Here is a 24,904-nt window from a genome sequence, read left to right as displayed (position 1 = left end):
GCTGGTGTCACTGCGCTTGGATGTGCGGGAGAGTAGAGGAAGCTTCTGCTTGGCAGAGCAGGGTTCTTCCTGCAGTGTTCTGGTGTTCATGGTTCTTTCTGCAGTGTTCTATCTCTCACATAAGTCTCCTTTCTTTTTCAAAATTGTGGAAATTCTTTGGCTCTGGGAAAAGGTGAACTGCCCTAAAAGAGTGACACCTCTCATGGAACAGCACCCAACCTGTGCACATGTTTTTAGGTAATCAATGGAGAGGGATCTTTTTCCTCCTGTTAAGAACAATCTGTGACAATTTGTTGACTGCTGGATTAGGAATGAGGTACATGATGTACCATCCTGGTGATTCTGGTGGTCCAATTCACCATAGGTCAGGAGAAAATTATTATTATAGTATGATTATTTGAAACCAAATATAGCTTCTTCAATTTCCTCATAAATTGCATTAATAACTGATATAAGTGCTTGCACCATTTGGCTACAGTGGCAAAAGATCAGTTAGGTGGCCACATGGTGGCTTCCTTCAGAAGCTCGTGGGGAAAAAAAAATGCTCTCACGTAATGCTGTGGCATGGGGTTTTGAACAGTCATTTTAGAGGCCCTGCTATCTGGACTTCATAATTGCAATGGTAAGCCGCATTTCTAACATACAAAAAGCTTTCAGAAACGAAATGATAACACACTTTTTAAAGAGGATGTTTTCAGTTTTTTTACTATCTAATGTTGATTCTAAACTCTCAACAGATGAAAAATCCAAATACATTTTAATATGGCTATGAAAAACCCTCCTTATTAATTATACATCAGTATAATTTTATCATGCTTTGCTACTTTCTTGGTTTTAATTCAGTAAATATATTTCCTTGTTATGCTGAGTATTTGTTGAGTGGAGGAAATTTGTGCCCTTATGGCAGATGCACAGCAGACTTCAGCATTAACATAACTCATTAAAATAAGATAAAAGTAGAGCTGCAAAGCAATCTCTGTCTTTTGCCAACAAGGTTGTGAAAAAAAGGAAATTTCACTCAATTCAATATATGAAAGCCTAATCTTCCTGAACTGTGGAGAGAACAGAGTAGATGTTACTGACTTGTTTGTGCAGGTTAACTGGCTGGGTCTACCGAGGCAACTGAGCAGAATACACAAAATTTTGGGTGACTGTATGTCGTATTTTGGGAACCTTAAGTAAAATTACCTTTTGGGATGATGAAAGGTTCAACAGTATGAGCAAAACATGCAGAAACCAAACATGTTTTATATTGATAACACACAATTTGCCACAGTTTTCAACCTGTTTCTCAGTAACATGATTAAAATCTGAAAATAAACTGCGGTTTACTGAACTTTTAATAAGCTTTATGGAAGGGAAGTAAATGGGAAGGGAAGTAAATAAAATGGGCAGTGGATTCAAATGTATTCAGAGAAAGCTTTTTTCAGTGTTTAATCCTCTGAACTCTGCAGGGTGAACCCATCACTTTTTGTGAAGAAACATTCGTGTCCCATCGTTCTGCTGTCATGAGGCAGTTTCTTCAGAATGCCATTCAGCTGCAGCTCTTTAAGCAGGTACTGTCTTAATTGTGCTAATGTAGAAGCAGATTCTTTAACAGTACAACTTTTTTTGTTGTTGATTTTGTTTTTAGTCTTTTTGTTTTTATGTGTTGTTCCTATATGCCTTGATCTGTCAGCCACGTAACGAGGAAAATTCATGTAGTCAGCAGCATCTTAATTCCTGCCTGCTGGCTTTTCTCATGCTCAGGTGATAAGGTTTTATGTATTTTAAGAGATGTATTGTTCCCCCTCCAAATATCTCAATGCTCAATTTTGATCTTAGCATAGCTGGACCCAATGTATCTGCTATAAACTTTGTACAGAAAGCATTTTACTGTTAAATGTGGTATTCCTGCTACTAAAAATCTGAAAATCATATATAGACAAACATATTTCTTTAATGAATCAGCATGCCTTTCTGAATTGGTAAACATTTTGCCAAATTTTGTTGTATTTTCATTCTATACGGGATTACTTCCTGATAAGAACATTGTGCTGACTGTTGAAAATGCAGAATAAAATCTTTCTAAAATACAAGGGATAAGATGGCTGATCTTTTGAAGCTCTCTTTTAATGCTGATGTTGTAGTTCATTGATGGCCGCCTGGATCTTCTTAACTCTGGAGAGGGCTTCAGTGATGTTTTTGAAGAAGAGATTAATACCGGAGAATATGCAGGTAATTTCAGAGCCTGTCCTTGGCTTACTGTCTGTGGGCCATCGTGATGTCATTATGGTTGTTCACCTATGGTCAATGGGTCATTATGGTTGTTCACCTATATAACAATCAACAATGATCCCTTTGTAGGCTGAAGTATCCTAAATTAATTTTTTCTTTCCTCTTTAATGAACTTTGTCCGAGTTATGTATTGTAGTGTAAATTAAGTTCATTTGGCTTTACAAAACCTCATCTTTACCACTTGCTGAAGTATAACTAAGAGAGTTCCTGCAGTGCAGGATACTGAAAAGAACTTGGTTTTATCCTGGATTACCTCAAATTTCTTTTACCAAACTTAAAAATCTCATCGTTCTCAAATGGCTGAAAGACAGCTCGGATAGAAATAGAAATTCCTCTCAGTAAGCAAAAGAAAAACTGTAGATATTAATTTTTGGTTTTGTTGTTTAAATTAAAATAAAATGATGGCTGTTCTGATCTGTAGTATTCATGTTGCTAGAACCACAAAGTGCTAGCACTTTGAGTTTCTGTCTTGTTTCCCATTTGGTAGCATTATAGTCTGTTTTGTACTTTTTTCTTGTGATTCTGTCTAGGTAGTGACAAATTGTACCACCAGTGGCTCTCTACAGTAAGGGTAAGAACACAATACTCTTCCAACAGATGCTCTAACTCTTTCTGGACCGTTGAACAGTTTTATATGGCTGTTAACCTCTATCCCCATGAACAAGACTAACCTGTTTCCTGCAGTGTTTAGCTGTGACCAGCTTGAGTTTAGCCACGAGAAGCTAATGCACTCTTCAGGTGAAATAAAGAACAGAAGAAAAAAAACACACAAAAAAATCACTATAGGAATTCTCACATTTTTTAACATCACTATATACCTGCCTTTTAAGACAGGTGGAAGTAAGTTGTCCTTTGAGAGAATGTTTTTTCTTTTCTTTCTAATAGTAAAGAAAAGGGACCATTAATAAACCAAAAAGCAGTTTGTAAAGCTAAATGGTGTGAAGTGCTGAATGGAGGCAACGCTATTTGGATGTTTTTTTTGTATCCCTTCAGTTTAGTGCTCTAGTCCTATAAATTAAAATGTAAAACTTTTACAGGATAATATATTATTGTAGATAATAATTGACACCTGATTTTAAAAGTCTCTTTTACGTTTTGATACATCACATCAATTTAAAATATTTCTCATTTAAGAGTATGAGTCAGTAGGCAAGGTTGATCTGTTTTGTGACAGACTTGGTTTTTTGCAGCATTTCATTTGCCTTTTGTCCTTGTTATGAAAGGAAGTATTTTCCTTATACAAGAAGCTGGGTTCAATATCATCTTGATATTTTTGAATTAACCATACATTATAATTGGAATGTGAAAAATCCCATCATATAGTTAGATGGGTAAATATACATACATTATATATATTAAATGCATAGGATGACAATTTTAAAATGATTGGAATGGTGACAGTTGATAGAAAAATCTGTGTAATTACATTTGGCATTTCGTAACTTTTGTTAAAGATTAACTGTTCTTTTACATAAGTAGTAAATCTTGAAACTTTTTTTTCTGCATCTGATGTCTGGAAGTTCAATGTTGCACTGAAATAAGAAAACAAAGTTTGCTAAGATTTTATTCTTTCAATTTTACCCATCTCCATTATATATCAAATAAGGTATTACACGGCAACATTCAATGGTGTGTGGAAGATGTATAAAACACCAACTAGACTAACAGATTATTCTGTATGACATATTGCTGCCTTATGACTTATATCATGTTCACCACATGCAACTCAGTTCCTCTGGAAAAACAGAGAGAAAGATTAAATATGTTGTTAATTGTGTTCTTTTTCTTCTAATTTACAATTTTAATACTTATCTATGCTGATAAACATGGTTATCACTTTGCTAAAGTTAAGAATGGTGTTAAGAATGGACTGCTGTTTGATTTAAGAAGCTTTAATAAAATTTATTCCATTGTTACTATAATTATAGAAAGGAAGTGGGGCCATTTTAAATACAGTGAAGACCAAGGCTAACCCTGCCATGAAGACTGTCTATAAGTTTGTAAGTATCGAGTACTGGCTTACTGCTGTGATAAGAGTCTAATTATGATTGTGTTTTAACCTTCCAAATGAAACTCAAGACTTAAATTCATTTTTATTGGACTCACAAATTTACTTAAAATATTCATTCATTTCAATTTCAGTTTTAAGTGGAAAAGTCGTTTTGAAATTTAAACATAATTGAAATGCAAAAGAGAATGAGAACTTGTGATTTCTTTTGTAAGTATAGATGAAACATTCTATTTATTAAATAGAAGTATTTCTGGAAAATGGTGCCTATATGCTCTACTAAGCAGCTCTACCATCTCATCATTACTCAGTTGGAAATCATTGTTACCTCAGGTTTCTCTGCTTGCAGCAACATCGAAATAAGGGAATCCTCTCATTTTCCAAATTGTTCCATCTTTTCTAAATGTCAATTAATTTTCCCTAGAGGCTTCTTATACCTGCTTATTTAGGTTCTGACTTACATAGTTGCTCTTTAAATGAAAATGTTTTCAGTTCTGTTAACAAACAGCTAGTATGTTTCTGTATTGTCACGTGTGGCTGTCAGCTTCTCTGTGCAAGATGAAACAACATAGAAATAAGTGAGGATTTCTATAAGATCAATTTTAGGAAATAATGCTACAAAAAGCATTGAAACAACTATTCAATTTTTTTTCCTGTCATTTGCAACTGAGAGAGATGAGTAGGATGAGATTGACTCTCCTAAATGGAACAGACATCCAGAATACTGCAAGGAGGAATTTTGCAGGCTTACTATGACTATTGATCATTAATTCGTAGCAAAGATAAACACTTAGAGTGGAAGACAGAGGGTGTGGAATGTGAAGAAAAAGATGTCTTTGGCAGCAAAATGGAGAAAGCAAAATTTCTGTGAAATTGAATGTTTTTATTTTTTATTATTATTATTTTAGCTTTCTATTTGTTTCAGTATGTTTTGAGTATCCTGTTTAATTTTTTTCCTTGCCATTTTTAGTAACAGGAGAAGGTGAATCTTGATGCACTGAAATCAAGCATTGTCACTGCTGGAAATAGAAGGGGATTTTAACTTAAATTAATTTTTCATGCAGGCAAAAGATCATGCAAAAATGGGAATAAAAGAAGTGAAAAACCGCTTGAAGCAAAAGGTACTTGAAGTTCTTATTCAAAATGTATAAGCACCACGTACGAAATACTTAGCCACAAAAAGCATTATGTGATCAATAGGAAGCTGTTTGATACAGTGTTGTTAGCACACTTCAAAATGCATTACCAGCTGTCCTGGATTTTTCACACTGTTATAAATATTCACAGACAAAAAAAAAAAAAAAAACTGTCTTCAAATACATTAAGGCTCTGACTTAAACCTACAAAAGCCAGAAAATTGCGTGTTCTATTTGGAATGGTCCCTCTCCTGTCCATTGTGTTGGGGCACTGTGGGGACTCTACGTGATCTGGGAGATCCTTCCTAGTGTAATGGCAGTGAACTTTTTTCCAAATGGCAAATTGTTGTTATTTCTACAGTAATCTCTCAGGAAAGTATCATAGTCTCTCTCATTGGGCAAAAGATATATACATTTCATGAGTATATGCTGTAAAGTTTAGGCACAAAGGAATTAGAATTGGTGTTCATTTCAAATTGATTTTTTTAGCAAAAAATATTCAAATTATTTGAACCTGTTTTTGTTTGTAAACAATGCAATTCCAAGAATGCTGAATTGTGTCAGAGGAGAGTTTTACCCAAAACTTGTTGCTCCTTTTAAGCCAGAAGCATGGTCATTTTGATGCATACTTTATGGATGAATGGTTCATTCTGTTACAGGTTTATTTCAGATATTCTATCTATTTTGTGAAACAAAGATACTAGTATGTTTTAGAAAAACAAGATAGCTAATCCATTAATGTAAGTGAAGTTCTTATTTAGAATTTTTATTCAATTTGTTGCATAATAGTTGTTTTTTTAATCTATGCTGTCTCAGTATTTTTTCACTAAATTTCTAAACCATCATCTTAAGATAGCACTGCAAATGTCTTTGTACAGCAATAGAAATCTGCCTACACATGTCTAGAAAATATTAATATGAAGGGACTATTTTGTAGCCAGGTTATAAACTCATGAAGTTAACTGTATGCACAACGCAAATAGAGTTCACACTAAGTACTCTAGCAAATTGCGAGAGATTTTTGAGAAAGATAAGATTGCTTCAAATGCTTTTGGATATATTTCATTTTATCACATTTACTACTTTGTATGTGACCATTTTAAATATAACGTGAAAATATTAATTAGAATCATAAAAAAGTTTTGTTGTGCATGGAAATGTTTATGTTATTCTATGTTTCACTTCTGGACGTAACCTTCATGAATAATAGAATGTTTGCTCTTCTCATGTTCATTTCTAAAGCAGTTGGTGGTGTGTGAAATGACCGGATTGTTTTCCTGTATTTTAAACGCTAATATAATTGCATGCCATTCCGTGACATTTGTATAAAAGACTGAGAAACATTCATTCATTGTTTTGTTCTATTATTTTTGTTTTCCTAGTCCTTCAAGAAGCAAACATTCTTTTTTAAAAATACATAACATTTACAAAAACGTGGCCAAGTTTCACCTGCCTTACTGTATGGCATTTCCATAAGATATTTAAACATCCTTGTTCAACATATGCTTTCACAACAGCTTAAAAGACTTCTGTGAGTAGTTGATGCATACTACTCTACCTCTCCTTTCTTCAGTGTCTGTTCTTTTCTGCCCTATTCTGTTCTCCATTTTAAGTGCAGTATAAGAAGATAACTCTAAAAAGAGGCATAGCTCTGTTTAAGGATAAAAATAACAAAAAAATTTTTGGCCACCTTCATGTATTCTTTTTTAATATAAATATTTGTGCTGCTCTGTTGATAAATCTGTTAGATAAAAATTGGTGAGGATTCACCGGGAACGTTGTATTTTTCATGTATTTACTTGCAGCGTGTGCAAGTGTTTTGTGTTTGAAATTCTGGTGGTGTTAAATACTAATTTTTTGCAAAATTTGGGGTGCTAGTCTTTCATCTTCTGTGGATAACCTAAGGTTGTTTTTAAACTGAACTTACTGTCCACTGCATTTAAAAATGTTATTTCACATTATTAATACAAAAAGTATGCTGGCCATTGGTAAGGGAGTCAAATATAAACATCCTTTTTAGTTTTCACTGCCAAATATGTGCAGCTTCTATACAAGATAGAATTTAAAAATGCAATAAAGCTAGAGGTCTGCTTCCTACAACTCTGCATAGCAATGATGACCTCTTAAATATAATCAAGAGCCCATTTTGCCCTTGGTCTGCTCCAGTCTTGGGTTTGAATTGCAAATGGGAAATGCAGGATTGACCTGTTGAGAGGTCACTGTGGCGTGTGTAAGGTCCTTCTTTAATATGATAGTAGAGATTGAATGGGGCTCTATTTCCATCCCTTGTTCATTTGTGGTACTGTATTTCAAAGCAACAGAAATAGTTTTCAGAGGATTCTTATGAGTGGTAGCAAATAATTGTTAATAGATACAGCATGGTAGCTGTATTTTATATCTGCTACAGTACCTTTTTCTTCTTTTTCTTTCTTTCTGTCTTTCTTTCTCTCTTTCATTCTTTTTTTTTTTTTTTTTTCCTTTTGTGAAGGCTGCTTTTTCCATTTCACAAATGGACCATGGTGGTCAAGTCACTTGGTTACTGGCTTGTTTGAAGCTTAACTACATAGAATTAGGAAGAAGGAGGAATGTGAATAGTACCGTCCTCAACTTTCAGTAAGGGGAATGTAACTTACTGAAAGCTTATGGATAAGACAGTTCATATAAATGGTAGGGCACTTGGCATTAATGTATTCAACATTATTTTACTTGCTAGAGCCCTGTGTGGCTCTAGTTAATGTCTGTTATCAATGGGCTGTTGTCAGTGCTTTATTATCAGTACAACTAGAAACGTCTCATTTAGAGGTTTATAAAATAACCCAAGGAATCCGTCTAAAAGTTCTGGCATGAGTTTCTTGTGCTGCTTCTAGTAGATGGTATTTGTATTTCGCTATATAAGGTTCCGAGAAAAATTAATAGTGCATTTTTAAGCTGATGAAAACCTTATTCAGCTTAAACTACATATGCATAAATATATCTTACTCATGCTCTCAAGTTCCTCCCTTAAATAAATAAGTAGCAAAGCCTATTCCTGGACAGACATTTGTTAGGGGAAGCATTATCTATACCTGGAGTTAGTTGTGGAGATAGGCAGTTGTCATTCTCTTTTTCTAGTAATTAATAAAATATTTTTTTCCTCAAGCAAAGGGTCTTTTTGTTTTTAATAATACTCTTAGATTATCCTCTCTTTTCATTAAAACGACCCTGAGGCATTACTAGGTTTTTGTATTTCTGGATAAATGTTTTGAGCAATGAACAACTTTATCACCTTCATTTTTTTTTATTTTTTGCCATCTATTTTGACAGGAATAGGACTCATGCTTTTTGTTGTCTTGAATAGTATATTTGACTTTGGGTAATTTAGGAATGTCTTGCTGGCTTATACAAAATCCAATTTGGGGCACATGAACTGAGCTATCAGACTTAGGACATAGCTACGCAGAACGATGCATTGCAGTACCAAGAACTGCTCACGGGCACCAGCCGAACAGGTACACTTACACAGTGCTCTTAAAAGCAATGTAGAAACATGAGGCAGCTTTCTCACTGAAAATCCTCTCCATCAGGATGATGTCTACCCTGCTTTTCTGTTAGTACCAGGAATGGTGACTGCTTTTTTTTTTCTTTTTCTTTTTTTTTTTTTTTCTCTGTGAGTCCATCCTGCACTGTGGGCCACTGCAGTGCTTCAATTGTTCAGGTGCTCAAGCTCTTACAAGCAGACATTTGTAAGCCCTGATATTTTACTGCAACTGAAGTTCAGAATCAGTTTCTCCTGCTTTCCTGTTCGTGGTTTTCTCTGTCTTGTACTTCCCACTGATTTCTGAATAACTGTATTCAAAGTCTGTTAGTGGACTGAAGGCATGCCACAGGTGGCTGTGAAGGAGAATTGTCTACTTTCCAGTTATAGAATTGCCAAACACTCTGACATTGAATCATTGTAAAGGTACATGGAACCCTTATCTGGGACATTTAAAGTCAGGTTTCTGGTTTTATTTGACTCAAAGTGAGCTTCTGTGAAGCACGTTTTGCTTCAATGACAGAAGCTGTGTTGTTGATTTGTCTGCCTCTTTGAAATTTTGAAAAAATGAAGAAGTGTCAAATCAGTTAATTCTCATATTTTATAAAATAAAAAGTAATAAGATTTTTGACAGAAATCTACTGCAGTTTCTTTGAAAGACTGTATAACAAACCATGGAAATAAGCTTTAGGAACAGATTATCTTTTTTTATTCAATTATATCATCAGAGAAATACAGCAAGTCTATGGCAATAAAAACAGCAAGGATTTGCAGTGATTGTTAAACATCTTAGGGGATTTTGCTTAGTGGCTTGAGCTGTTTATGTCTTTTATCTCCTCCCTTTCCAACTATCCTTATGCCAATACTTTTGCATCTGTTTCTAAGTTTTTTCTGGAAATTTTGCCTGTTTTGGAATGTACATTGCTTTCCATTGATTCCCAGCTGTGTATTGCCATGGCTGGGGCTACAGCTCCAGCAGAAACTCTGTGGTGCTGGGAACGTTGCCTGCTCAGTACAGGTCAGGTGTCCTCGAATGTGCTACACAAATTTCTGGTATGTGCAGAACAGGTCTGAAGCTTGGTGCACATGTAACATGGCCATGCATGTCTAGAAATACTTACAGGAAGTTTTTATTTCATTTTGTTACATTTCAGAAGTGTCTCTGTTGCTGCCCTAGTTTAAGTCAGATCCCTTAATAGGTTATTGCTGTTCTGGAGCCTAAGTAGAAATTTGACAGAAACTTGTGTTTCTCGTCATTGAGTTGTTAGGGGTCTCTGTTACTAATTCAGTGTACTTTGTAGTATTTTATAAAGACAAGGCAGCATTGTGCTGCTGGTGGAGGGAGAGGAAAAAGTTTTTCTCTCGTTTGTCCTTAAGAAGTTGTTAATTTCCCCGCGATCCTTATGCCCATATTGGTGAACCAGTGCTCTACCAGCTGGATCTAAAAAGGTCTCTAGGCTTCTCTGTGGAGCAGACAAAGCCCCTTAGAAAGTCCATCCAGCTTTTTGTTTCATTTGACCTAAACGCATTAGGTCAGTCTGTGTCCAAAGGAACCATTTCTAATTGGCCATCAGCTTACATGTCTCATTATTGTACCTTAGCAAGACGGAAACTTGAGGGGGCATGTCAAAGGTCAGTGAATCAAAGCAATGTCTGTGTCAGCAGCCAACCTTAGGTCAGTCTTGCAGAGCTACAGTGTGTGCAGGTTTCTCTCTATATTTACCAAGCATTATTTCCTTGACATTGTTGCAAAGAGATTTAAGGTTTGGGGCCCACTGTGTTAGAGAATGTTTCCCAACTGACTTTCAAACTCTTCTGCTTTTCTGATTCCTTATGTCTGCATGCCTTTGTCTTTTTCAAAACCTATGTTAGACATATCATACATACACTTGCCAAGTCTTGTAACCTAGGTTGATGGGTCACTTTACTTCTGAAGTTGAGGAGTAATGTCAAAAGCAAAGCAAAACAAAACAAAAAAGCATCCTGCTAGGCAGCAGTTTGTTTCTATACAATCTCCTGAAGGCATACTCAGTATACACGGACTCAAAGATGAAATACAAAGCTAACTAAGCTGTGAGTTTGATCTCTCCTTGCCACTTCCACAAGTAATTGTTCTATTACAAATCATTCTGTGAAGTACATAAGTAGAATTTCTGTTTCATTTATGTTTACAAAATAACAGAATAGCACTGTTCCTAGGCTTCTGTTAACTTTGTTCTTAGAATGGGAATGTTTGGTTCTCTGTATATATTTCCGGGCTCTTTCATGTTTAAGTCAGACATTTTATTAAATGTATCTGTTTGCATGCAGCATTGGTATTTGGAGGAGAGAATGGTTGTGTACAAAACCTTTGATAAAGCACAACGAAATGTTTTATTCTATTGATTTTTTTTTTATTTTCTGTTCTTTGTTTTTATTTCCTAACGTCAAAATGGTTAGTCAGCGTTATCCTCTGGCGTCTCCATTGTGCACCTTACCCTTAATCGAGAATGTTCTGAGCCATGCTATTCCCTTTTTGCTACCATACAGGACGTTGCTGAGAATGGGTGTTCTGCAGCACCGGAGCAGTCTCTACCAAGGACAGCACCTTCTCCATTGGTTGAAAAGAAGGACCCTAAATTAAGAGAGGACAGAAGACCAATCACAGTACATTTTGGTCAGGTATGTGTTGGGGTTAGGTTTCTTTAAATTTTGTGGCTCAGGAAAGAGCAGAAATAGTTCAGAAAAAAATCAAAATAACAAATATGCCGTTTGTTTCTTTATGCAACTGAATGATACTGTTACAGGATTATGACTGTTGTATCTGTATAAATGGGATTCTAAAACCTGCTTTTCTGGGGCTTGCTGATTCCTTTTGTTCATATGATGATTTTGAGGAAAATGAATTCCAAGTTAATTTTGGGTGGGGAAAAAGGCATGATTAAGATAGCAATTTTAGAAGCTATTTTACAGGTTTTTTTTAGCATGCAAGGTACTATAGCCCTCAGGATTGAGGATGTGTCATTTAAAATGTTCTCTGTTATCTAGCCAGGTCAATAGTGTCAATATGGAACATCCAACCATTAAAGAATTTACACATTCTTTGATAATTAAATGTAATAAACTAAGATAAAAAAAAAACAATAGCTTGTGTTCTCTGTATTTCAGTATTGACAAGCAAGTTGTGCACGTTAGTTACTCTTAAAATGTTTCTTTCAACATGTTTGCAAAAGAGTGAGTTTAGTGGTGTGTTTTTAAGAGCTAATTATTTTGAAAATGCTTTTCCATGATAATCACAGTAAATTCAACATAGTGTTTACTATTAGTTTGCCAGTGTTGCTTTACTCAAGAATAATATAATTTCTTTGCATTCCTTTCTTTCTCTTTGTCTATTTTTATAGTATTGTGATTGGAAAACAGAAGTTAATATTTGATTTCTTCTAAGGAAACGCAGTGTGACTATAAAACAATTGTATAATGAATGGGAATTATAAAATATGAAGCAAGCCAGATTTTCAGATAAGTATTTATTAATAGAAACAAGTCAGTATGGCTGCACTGACTGCTTAGGTATTAGGTAGAAGTGCATAAGATATAATCATTGCTCAGAGCAATGTTGTCTGTATTTCAGAATTTGATTCATTTCTTTCAGAACTTTTTTGAGTGTGCTAAATGTAAGTTCTTGGAGGCTTTTTTTTTTTTTTTTAACAGATTCTCTTCCAATTAAATATTTGCAGTAGCAATTTATTTTTCACTTACTTTCTGTGCCAATACAGTTGAAAGGAATTGGGGCTACTGGAGAAACATAGCCATCTAGTTCTGGCAGGAAAACATGACATTTCATTTAGAACAGTCAAAAATCCAGATAATATTATGATCTATGTTCAGGTTTTGCCTTTAGATTTTTATGAAGGATGGTTCAAACATTTTGGTAGATTTCTGAAATATATAATTAAGTGGAAACTGTGAATTTAAATTCCAGAGTTTTTTTTAATGGTCACTTTCTCTGTGTCAAAAGAAATGCGCACTGGCCATGGTGAAAGACTCGCTTGCTAAATGCTTATTGCTGTCATTATGTTACAAATGTCAGTTTCCAAAAAATCTTCCAACTTAGCAGTGTAGGGCTATCTCACTTAGACCCTTTATCATTTCTTGAGTTCTTTTTTCCTGATAGCCCAGTGCCAAAGTGAAAATTAAATCATGCTTTCATTCAAAAGGCAAATATGTTCAGGCTTATGAAATATAAATTAAGACTATTGGGAGGGGAAGAAGCAGCATTTACTGTTTAAATGCGAGATGGTTTCTAACTAGTGATTAAAGAGAGAGATTTTAGTGTCACTTTTAACTCTGTCTGAATACAGTAGGTGGGAACAATTAAAAAGCCACAAGAACTCTGAAATAAGGGCTGTTTGTGCATTCACAGTTCTTATAAACTGAAGAGGATGAAAGAGGCTTTTTTCTCATTGTCACTTGCTTTCCGTGTCTGCTAGTATTATGCTGGTGTATATGGCAAAGGCAGACTTTTTTAAAATGCATGCATGCGGATTAGGGTCAAGCCCTATGTATCAGTAATGCAGTAAGCCTCGTCCATACCACTGCAGTGAGAGAGCCTACCAACAGCAGCGAGATGCTTTAATTGAGACATGCTGTCAAAGTGACAAACACATTTGCATACAGTCTATTTATTTTCGTTGGAAAGGTCTGCAGTCTGCTGTTGGTTGAACATTCTTAATCAGCTCGCTGTAAGTGAGCCGGCAGCTAGCTGTCCTATGCTAGGTGCTTCTCTTCATTACATGACAGATTAGCTAAAGGGGGATGGGCTGGCAAGCCAGCAGCAACCTTTAATTTTAACTCATTATCTCTCAACATATAGTGAGTTAGTTTCTAGCTTTTCCAAATACAGTTGTGTATGCGCAGTTGTTAGGGTACAGAAAAATGCCAATAAAATGTCTTGAAATGCCTTTGAATGTATAGCGCTTCAGCTGATTGTTTTTAAAACATTTAGCAGCAATTATCTAACTGTATGAGATTTTGTGGTGGTGTAGCTCATCTTGGTGCGTGGTTATCAGACATTGTTTGAGAGGGCTGTTTATTATGAAATTGTTTTAACGGTGGATTCTGTAATGCTAAGACGCTGTAGAAAAGCTCACCATGGGGGAAAAGCTCTCCTTGACTATGAGAAGGATTTTAGCCAGGTAGCCTAGGACAAGAAAATAAAGATTTGAACAAAGTGTTCTTAATAAGACTATAAGAGACTAGCTTGAAAGGGTGTGACCACAGTTTTTTCTCTTTGACTTTGCATGCTCTTTTTTGGTTTACTCAGGGTGTAGCTTTAATGTTAACCCTCAGATCAAGCAAGTATAAGGAACTATCATCAGGACTCTGAGGCAATGCAGCTACTCAACAAGTAGCAAGTGCGATACAGGGAACCAGGGTTTCATGAATGTGAGGAAGGGGGGAGCAATTTGCAAACCTCTAGAAATAAGCAAATTCGTAGTATATAGTACTGAAGATTACTGTCTGTTTTGCGGAAAACTGAGGTTAATTACAGTAGAAGATATGGTGTTACAAGGAACATCCTTTGTGAATATCTTACTATCGCTGGCTTTCTTCCTGCTTTTTGCCTCATAACCTGACCAGAACTTACTTAAACATCTCAATACTTACTGCATGTTCAACCACTGCCATAGCTGACCTTGGGATCTTTCCCAGTGCTGCCAGGCAGTGCAAGCACCGTGAGCCCACCAACATCTGGGTTCAACAGGAGGGAGTGGGACAGTTAATACAAGTAACGTGCAGCTCAGTTATTTGTAGCTTTTGCTTCCATGCATGCATTTTCACTTTTTAGGTAGAGTACGTGTATTTACATTTGTCATCTTTTGGCTGTGTGGAAAATAAATACTGTAGTTTGTCACTGTGGTTATTTTGAACACAATAATAGCTATTAGAATCTACTGTCACAGGACCCACAGCTTGAACCCTTGAGGTCGGTTGTCATACTGGACCTGGTTAGGCTTTTTGTGGGTCTTCCCTTGTTGTTGCTGCCCTAAGGACTGCAGATATTTTGGTTCTCTTTATTGTTCTTTTATCTTTTTAAGGTTATCTTTTTATTTTCAAAATACAGGTCATTTCATAGTATTTTTTTCAGATTTTGAGCTTACATGAATACTGCTGAAGTCGTGTGTTTTTGCTACAAATGTCCGCTTCCATCACTGATCTCTTATTGGCTAGCTACAATAATAAGGCTGCTACACAGAGCATAACATTAAGCAGTCTTAGAGCTCTTCCACTCTGTGATTTTCATTTGCTGATTGATCTGTATTGCATTTGAATGTTGTCTGATTCCAGAAGTATGTTGTCTGGGGAGCTTTTAGTATCTCTATACCCTAAATGAACATGACTATTAGCTGCCTTTATGCTTCCTCCCCTTAAGCCCCTCAAAACAAGAAATAGAATAGGGCATTTTCATTATTTTCTTTTTACAAGACTGAGCTATCCTGATAAGGTACTTCCGTTTTCTGGGGAGCTTTAGAAGCAGAAGTCTCAAATATCCCATTCAAGTATTTGGATAAGGAATATTTATACGTTATCTATATATTATAGACAAAAAGTAAATAATTTGGGAAATGCAGGCATCTCTTTAATGTTGGTGATTTGTTACTTTTTCAAGTAACACAAGCAGCTCTCCAACTTAGCTTGCTGAGTTTAGTATAGTAAAGAAGGGCTATGAAAAACGCCTACCATGTCTGTGTACAACAGCTAGGAGAAGAAATGCTGTGCGATTTTTAAATGTTTGAAACTTTACTTAGATCAGTGGACACATTGACAGGTCACCTTAACTATTGCAATTGTGTGTCCTGTTGTGTGTAGCTATGGCTTCACTAGAACCTGTAGCTTTGTGCAGTCTGAGGTTGTGGGTGCTACATGGTCAAACAGAACACTTATGTTTGGCAGAGTTGCAGCTCTCTTGGGGAATAAAGAGAGCACTTTATTTTCAAAAAATAAACTTGCTTGGGTTTTTTTATACACTCTTTTTGTTATAACACACCTTTTTTGAATCAAGTCTTGCAGCTCCTGTCAAACGCTGCACTGACTGTTCCTACAAGAACCTTCTAGTTCATACAAGATCATTACCTATGCCCAGTCTTCACATCAGTCTTTGGGAGGTGATGTGGGTAAGCCTAGATTCTTTAAAAATTAACGTACCTTTGGGAAGATTCTTTCTCTGGAGCTTTTAGTCAGTAGCACAACTGGTCTGGTACAGTTAAAACAACAAATGATGATGAGATGCCAAAATCATTGTTGGGGAAGTGGGTCATTTCATTAGAAGCAAGATATACTGGGAGATCTGTTCAGTTCTGTAATTATTTCTAGTACAATTAGAATGTCCTTTGTCAGCTTTGGTATGTTTATGTTTTTGTGGCTTATTTATACTTAGCAGCAAATAGAGTATTTTATTCCATTTATGTGACAAAAGGTAAAGCCTAAGTGAATACAAAATACTCTTCCAAGTGTGCCTTTACTTAAGAGATTCAATCATATTATATTATCAGTGCAGACTAGGGAGAATTAGTACTTCAGGGACTAATGTTAATAATAATGAAACAAATAGAAAATATACTCATGTAGTAAAGCAGCTTATCAGACTGTGAAAAGATTTGTTCAACGTTCTTTTCTGAGCTGATTCTTCTAGCTATTAAACTTTCATAGGCCATAAATTTGAAATTGCCAGCATATTTTGTTAATTTGCTGTGAAGGAACTATACAGACTCGTACATTTTTTCCATTCATAATCTGCACCTAACATGCAGAATGAAGAACTCTGCTTTATAGGGCAGGTTTCTTCTTCAAGAAGATTAAACAGCATTAAGAGGTCAGGAGGAGGATGGGGAGAGACCCAGCCAGCTACATTCCAGAAATGCAAAACTGGATCGATGAGGACAGAGGCAAGCAGAGGGAGGGATTATCTCCAGTGTAAAAGAGATCAAGTAAGGAAGGGAGGAGGGCTGCTTTGCCAGACCCTGTGACTCCCTTCACACCCAAGTGCATTGGAATAATAGCAGATTCCCCTGGATAACAGCAAGCATTGTGTGGAAATGTGATAGAAACCAAAGGGGAAAGGGGAAAACAAGTTCATTTTGTGATATTTATGCAACTGTACACTACAGTGGCAGAGCCAGCCTCCCATTCTCCTTGCCACTCTGAACTATCCTGACAACAAAGATAATTAAGAAAATGAACTTCCATTCTTCTCTTCCCCACTGATGAGCAATATGGTTTCCCTGCTCTTTCGGCTGTACCACAGAGTTTCTTCCCTATCTCTGTTCAATTCTTTATGGATAATAATATAATAATAGTAATAGTATAAGCCTGATTCTTTAAAATTCTTCTATCTTCAGAAAACATATTTCCTACCCTCATTTCTTCTCGCTCCTGTCTTTGACTGATCCTTTCAGAAAGGACTTCAGTGTTGCAAAATAGAAGTCAGTTGGTGAGAAATGAAAATGTGTTGGCCCAGAAGCACTTGTCCATCTAATGTCTGCTTGAGATTACAGAAATGGCTTATCAGATTCTTAGGGGACAGCGTTCTTAGTAAGGGGAATAAAAACAATGTAAATGGACATGAAAATAATTCATTTGATTGAAATTCTGCTTTGTGATGTGCAAGATTTGCAGAAATGACAATCCATGGGGTAGGAATTATCTAACTAAAAGGCCTGCATTCTTGTCATGCGTGTAAATATTTGACAAGTGAGACCTGGCTCTCTCTTTACAAAGATATACACCACCTGCAGAGCATACCCAAAGGTTACTGCCTCTCATACAAACGCTTGCCAGTATTTCGTAATGAGCAACCACACAGGTATGGCGTCTTTGGCTGCAACAGCAATACAGCATGCATGTAGCTCCTGTTACATAGGATTTCAGACTTTGCAGTAAGATTTTGTGGCTCCAGTGCTGCATCTAGCAGAAATGTTCATTTCACAAAGCATATTCTGGGCTTTGGCTTTTACTATTTTCCAACTGTCTAGACATTGCAGGTACTTCTTAGACAGAGGTGTTAGAATAAATTCACTGCCCTGGGTACACGCAAGTCATATGCCATAATGGTTGGATGTATGGAGAAAATACTGTGGTTGGACTGACCTCCTAGGACTCTATGACAAGCAGTAGCAGCTGTAACACGTCTGTGCAGAATTTCCTTGTTAGTCCTGTTATGTTGAGGAACCCATAAATACCTTGTAGAGAATATCTTGGTCCATCACTGCTGGCATGTGGAAGCAGAACTGTGCTTTATAAATAATACATACATATAAAATAAATACATCAGTGCATGCAAGGCTGACCAAATCATCTAGATTGACAACTTGAGAAAAAGCTCAGTGAGTCTTAGGGATGACTTGCTTAGTGTATCAGTGCAGATCAGCCTCCAGAAGCTTCTTACGTGTTACTTTGCAGTTAGGCCAGAACTGTCTGAATTGACCTCTGAGGCCCCTGGATTAAACTAGAACATAAAAGGGAGAGAATATGAGAAACATAGGATTCTTCAAACTGCTAAGCCCTCTGTGATTGCTGATTTGGCCAGGCATTTGTTGGATTTGCCCTTCAGAGCTGGTCTGATTAACACCTAGTAAAATGGTTGCACAGTGCTATGCTACACATAGAGGAGCCATGTAATTTTGTATGTTTATATGGAGGAATATCACCCTAGTTATGCAGACTTCCTGAGTGAATGATGAAGCTGAGCCAAACAGATATTCATTGCTGTTTATAGAATTCCTTAAATGAGAGACCAGCTCTCTCTCTCTTTTAATACAAGTGTTCTGCTTGCTAGAGAGGAGTAGCTGTTAATAGATAATAAGGGATACGTCTCTTTTCCAACACTTTAAATCATGTGGGCTGTGTGATCTTGGTTTGAATTCCACTATCAGGCCCACAGAAAGCCCAGTGTAAAACTGACAAAATGACCGGTTAAAAAAGAAAACAGACAAAAATAGTGTGATTTTTTTCTTTATATTTAAAATTGTATTGTTGTATTTTCCAGTATTTTAAATGAAAAATATATGTAGTTAGTTCCATGTTGACAATGTCCTTGAGGATTTGACAGTGAGATTTTCCAGCAGTTGCTCTTCGTTAGAATCCTGGTGGTGTTTAATAAGGCAGCCGAACTGCTGGCACCTTCGGTTCTTGTTTGTTCTCCGAGGGCTCGGGGCTGCTGCAGTAAGCACATCGACCAGGGCTGATCATTACAAGGGCGTACGCCACCATGAATAAAAATGTCACACGTTTTCCCATCTCACAGCGGTACAAAATGTCAGTCCTGTCAAACAGACATTGCAGGTAGCAGTGAGCAGTCGGTACAAATTGGGAAGCCGAATATTCCCCCAGCTTTCTGATATTCTTCATTTGAAACAGAAGAAAAACAGTTGTTAACCTATTAGCTGTGATTTTAAACTCTGCTGAGATAGTAGATGGATAGACTTTAACACATAGGGATAAATATATTCCTGGGGTCTGGGATTTTTTGCAACATGTCTCTCCATCCATGTATGTTGAGAATCAGGTAGAATGAAAAGAAGCTATTGTAAAATACACCTCATTTTGGTAGAAGTCCTTTGGAAATTTGAAGGTCTGCTCAATGAGATTATTTCTCAAAACTCTTCCCTGTTTATCTTTGTGAATAGTTCTGAAAAACCTCCTTGCTGTTTTGCTGGTCATCCAGAACAGGCAGTTTTCTTTCCTGGTCTTTTCATCCTGAAGTAAAGTAACAGGTGATTGTGGTTTCTGTACAAATGGGAGTTACGCTGCTTTCAGACATTATGCAGATCGTGTAAGGTGGAGTCCATGGGATATGTTATCTTCTGGGTGGTAGATCTGTTAGCACTATGAGCATAGCTGTATGTTCACTGAGTTATCCATCAGGATTTGAGGGATTGAAATTGTCAATGCAGGATTCTGCCATTATTGCAGTGACTAGAAAGAAGGTGGTGCAAAGGAAAAATACCAAAAAGAATTGGTACAAAGTCACCAGTGGTTGCTCTAAGGAGAGGGAGAGCAAATAAAACAGGCTGCAGTGGTCTACGTAAAGGTGCGTATCTCAAAGAAATGCACTTAGAAGTCTAGTTAGTAGGTAGAAATTTCTTTGGTTTTGCTCTGACATCTTCTCGATAACGGAAAACAGCTGTATGCATTTGAGCTAGTGAGTTGTTGCAAATGACTCCCTTAGCTGAAGACCAATAAATGCTGAAGCAAATTTCAAAAAGGAAGGCTCAGAGAGGAAACAGAAATGATTAACAGAAACAGAATGATTAGAAAGTGTATTAACTAATGCAAGCCTGCTCCTGACTTATGCATTTAGCTGTCTGCAATGATTCTTAGTCATCTAGGTCCTTAATAGATAGAAACAAAATAGGAAACAAAGTGAGACTTCTTCTCTTTTTTTTTTTTTTTTTTTTAACCAGAACCACTCTAGATTTGATTGAAATAGTTTCTATTCTGCAGGCTTCTGTTTCCATGGGAAGAGATATGCACTGCATATAGCTTAATTTACAGTGGTTTTTAAACTGTGGTCTGCAGGCTCCTGGGATCTGTGCCAGGTAAATAAGAGGCTGTTGACAGTTCCCTTCTTTGGAAAAAATCAGGGATCTTCAAACTGCAAGTGTTGAATCACATCAGTTTAATACAGTTAGGGTTCTTACAGTGTTTTAAAAGAACTGAATACGCATACAGATGGGAGGAGTTCAAGGTTTATTTTCAACTGCACAACAGATAAGCAAAATAGAACTAAGTGGTCATACTCTGAAACTGCAGTGGGATCATCTTTCATGGGTTCGTACTGCTCGTTTTTACAGAACGTGAATTCCTCTGTCGCTGGAGCTCGGAAGTAATCAAAAGTCTTGACAAGTCTTTAAACTACAGATACTATTACAAGTTAACTGCTACAACATTGTATTCCTCCCATCAACATCATATAAGAACACATGCTGCTTTGGGGCATGGCCTGAAAATGTCTGTTAGTTCAACACTTACTGCACATACAGACAAATATATCCATCTAATTCATGAAATGCTTCCTATTTTCTGTAATTGCAGACAGAAGAAATAAAATATTCAATTCTACAACCAAGGGATTTACTATTTAAACCACATGTTTTTGGAATAGCATCAATTAGAAACAGTAATATCCTACAGAAGTAGTGTAACCTATGCTTTTAGGATTTTCTTGTCCCTTGTACTCTTCCATAGCAAGCAGATTATAGGGGATAGCTAAGAGCCCTATTTGCTTCGTCGTGGTGGAACACTTTAACTTGACAAGATATTCATGATCCTGAGATCATGCTCCTGCTCTCGTTTTTGGTTTTAGGAGTGGTCTGTTTCTGGCTAGTAACCTGCAAGTCCTAGACTTAAAGCAAACTGTGTATCTTGTACGTTATAATATTTAATATTTTTAAAAGTTAGCTATTGTTTGCACAGTGAGAGATTAATAGATGGATGTTACAAACACTACCAAAAGAGGATGGGTTATCGGTGCTCTGTCTTGATGCACCATAAAAAGTCAATTTTTACCCTTAATTAGGACAGAATTGGTCTCAGCCAAGAAGGAGAGGAAGCAAAAGTAGACTTTCAGAAACCCCTTTCCTTCCCCTTCTGTAAAGTAGAAGTTTCTTCTCTGTGACCTTGGGATGGATCTACATATCTCTGGCAGTACCCCAGCACACTGGGTGTGACTCAGGCCTGAAATAAGGATCTTTATTCTACTTTAGGGAAAACAGGACCTTATAGACTCCTTTGACTTCTCTTACTGGCTGGTTCTCTGTTATGTAATGGAAGATTCCTGGCTAGAAAGATTAGGGGGGTAGTCCTTGTTTTTTTCATTAAGCTGATCTGAATGTTTAATTGTGGCAGACTCTCCCCTTTCATTTTTTTTTTTGGCGCAGCTGTAGGCACTACTACATTTTTGCAAAATTCATGCTACCCTCCCAATCTACAAATATGGCTTGAAGAATAATACATCCCTTTAATTTTTTTTTTTTTTTTTATCACAGGACCCAACAGATTTCTGTTGAAGTATTTCAGAGTGTAAATTAAAAATATATGCTGTAAAGCATACGCTGTTCTTGTCATCCCAGTTTGTGAGCCGTGCATATGGGAGTATGTAAAAAGCAGTGTGTGTGCTGTGCAGGGATCTGGATGGGTAATAAAACAGCTGCCTCATAGATTCCATCTGCTTTCTGTACTGAATCTTTTTAGGTACCATACATTTTTCAGTGTTTTTATTCCCCCTAACCCCCCCCCCCCCTTTTTTTTTATTGAGTGTTTGCTTGAGGTTTAGCATATTTTTCCAAAGTCAGCACTTCGGATCCTTTGCCGCATGATGTGTTTGAGCATGCATGCATTCAGGACAGTGCATCTTTCTCTCATGTCCCCATGTCTTTAAAACATACGAGCAGTTTTTAAACCAGTCTTGTATTTCTGAAGAAAGTAAGATACTTATGTAGAAAAGTTTTGCTTTGGAAATCATTAGAAACGCTACCAACTTGAGAGTGAGAAACACTTCCTTGTGTATGTACTGACAAACCAGTTTTTGTCTAGTTGTGTTTCCTTTATGCATCTATTTCTAGTTGCACTTGTTGCTGCGTATGAAGTAACACCTCTAATTTACTGATGAAAGCAGTGTTTTGAATACCACCTTAAGAAAAAAGATCTCAACAGACATCCACAGTTAAGTTTGAGATAATACTCTGTTCACAAACTGTTACTTCACAGAACAAAAATTATCTTTTTGTAATGTTTTCCTTGGTATAAAAAACAAAATATCTGTATTGTGAAAGTTCCTTGGTTATGTAATAGGTATTTTATGATCTGTGGGATGTATAATTTTTAAATAGTATTTTTACAGTGTAAAAGTGAATGTAAGATTTATTTTTTCTTCCTCCAGCATCTCGAAGCTTAAAATCGCTTGTCTGGTAATTAGTAAAAACAGTGCCAGATCTGCAGTCATAAAACTGGCTTCCTGCAAATTTTCTTTGTGTCTTGATGCTTCAGAAGTATTTAGAATAAGACAATTAAGAAAATATCTAGAGCAAAAAGGTACGCTGGTAAACAGCTATGGGTAAGAAAGTGCTAATTTAGACATTTCTCCCATTTGAAGAAGAAAAAAAACTGTATTACACATTTAGGAACACACCTAGAATAGCAATTTAGTGGCTTTTAGCAATGTAGCTATGTGCTGTTTTGTATCCATTCATCCTTACAGCACAGGTAATTAAGTTGGTATTCCAACACAGCTTCCCCTACTGACCTTTCAGAAACAATGTGTTTTGCTGCATTAACAAATTAGCTTCAAATCAGTGGCTTTTCCAGTAAATATGGTCTTCATATAATTCAAATATACTGGCTTATCCCATTCTGCTGACAGGTATTAACATCAACATTAAAAATGAAGCTCTGGCAAAGGACAAATAACCGTTGCCTGCTAGTGGACCTCCACGTCAGCTACTCTTCGCTGCCCTTTGCCTCTGCTCTCAAAACTTCATTTCCTTTCCTTCTCTCCTGCCTTTCTTTGCTGTCCAACTAAATTCCCATGTTGCAAAACCTTGACCAAAAATGTGCCATTTGAAACTTCTGCTGAAGTATGCCCAGTGCTGCTTCTTACATAGACACACCTTGCATAGTTTTGTCTTGCTGCTTGAAGAATGCTGGTAAGAGGTGGCTGCAGGTATGATATCACACCTGAGCTTCTGATTTTATCTTGTGTTTAAAAAAGTCTATCTGAATTGCAACAACAGCAAAATCTGTCACTTAAGAATCCCCCAAATAAAATGGAAGCTGAGGTAACCTCAGTGTTGACAACTCAGGTGATTGTGTTTACTGAAAAACTTGAGAAATTCTGTCTTCAGAAGTCCTTGGTTCTGGAATCAAGTAATTCAATTAGAACCTCAGCTTATATTTAAGAAGAGATTTTTTGGCCCTCTTGAAACCAGAGAAAACTAAATAAAAAACAACTTACCCTTATCACTAAGAGGCCAAAAGGAAAAAAAAATGCATATATAGTTTTGATTTCAAGGCCAACAATGTGATGTTTTAAGGTCTGAAATCATAATTCTTGGTCAATTATGACCAATAGGAATAACAAATCAGTGCTGAGTGTGGTTTGGCTACAGGTAAGGAATATGAAATGAGGTGATAGTCCTATTAAACTCCTCTAGACTGTACTGGTATATGTATTGTTCTTATTCTTTTGTGTGCTATTTGACAATTGTATGGGTATTTGGCCGTTCACGTTAGTAGTTCAACTTAGGAAACTCATGTTGGTGGTTCTTTTAACGCAAAGCGGAATTTTCAGATCTCCTGAAATACTTAAAACTTTATTGCCTTGACTGCTCTAACAGTGATGTGGTAGATAATTAAGTAATCCTGTCACACATTTTCTCAGACATATTTTTCTTCCAGCGTGTATGTGAGTGAGTAAGTAAAGTTCCGTTGTACGTGTCCTTGCAGTGACTATAATCAATATATTGACCAGCTCGCTAGGAGATAATCCTCAGCCGCCTTGTCTGTCTGTCTTGCTCTCTGAAGAGCCTGCCTTTGTCACATTTTTTTAGAAGGTTAAATAATACTGCCACTGCTTTATCAGTTAATACTGTTGATGCTACAGTCTTGCAGTGTTTCAAAAAAAAAAAAAAAAAAAAAAAAAAAAGGTCTGTTTTTTGCTGTGGAAATCAGCCTGGTTTTGCTGATTCCCTAATCAAAGCAGCTTCCAGGGCTGTAGTATGGTTTTTGAAACAAACAAGTATGTTTAGTGATGCAAACTAACACTGGAGAAAAAATAACATCAACTTCTTTGTGAAATGTTAAGTGATACCTTGTAATTCTTATATCAATAAAACCATATTTGTCCAGAATTTTAAAAGTTGGGGGGGGGGGGGGGGGGGTGGAAGCTAGCCATGGCTGTAGGAAAATGCTTAAATTTCCCACCTAGATAACTTA

The 24,904-nt window shown here is 36.5% G+C and overlaps 1 protein-coding gene across 7 annotated transcripts in view; it reads left to right on the top strand.

Annotated features, from left to right (window-relative positions):
* The window catches only part of DENND1A (DENN domain containing 1A), a 191,094-nt gene that overhangs the window by 144,885 nt on the left and 21,305 nt on the right, over positions 1–24,904 (top strand). For 6 of the 7 annotated variants that reach the window (XM_035341489.1, XM_035341487.1, XM_035341486.1 and 3 more), the window contains 6 exons: positions 1,455–1,556; positions 2,130–2,217; positions 2,808–2,848; positions 4,206–4,277; positions 5,350–5,406; positions 11,465–11,596. In XM_035341489.1, coding sequence (XP_035197380.1) covers positions 1,455–1,556; positions 2,130–2,217; positions 2,808–2,848; positions 4,206–4,277; positions 5,350–5,406; positions 11,465–11,596 — 492 coding nt within the window. Of the gene's footprint in view, positions 1–1,454; positions 1,557–2,129; positions 2,218–2,807; positions 2,849–4,205; positions 4,278–5,349; positions 5,407–11,464; positions 11,597–24,904 lie in introns of those variants that run through there. The other variant, XR_004754946.1, reaches the window with a different exon arrangement.

This window comes from Oxyura jamaicensis, chromosome 17 (assembly GCF_011077185.1).
Source record: "Oxyura jamaicensis isolate SHBP4307 breed ruddy duck chromosome 17, BPBGC_Ojam_1.0, whole genome shotgun sequence".
Lineage (NCBI taxonomy): Eukaryota > Metazoa > Chordata > Aves > Anseriformes > Anatidae > Oxyura > Oxyura jamaicensis.
The sequence above is the reverse complement of the archived record's forward strand: the minus strand, read 5'-3'. Positions and strand labels throughout refer to the sequence as shown.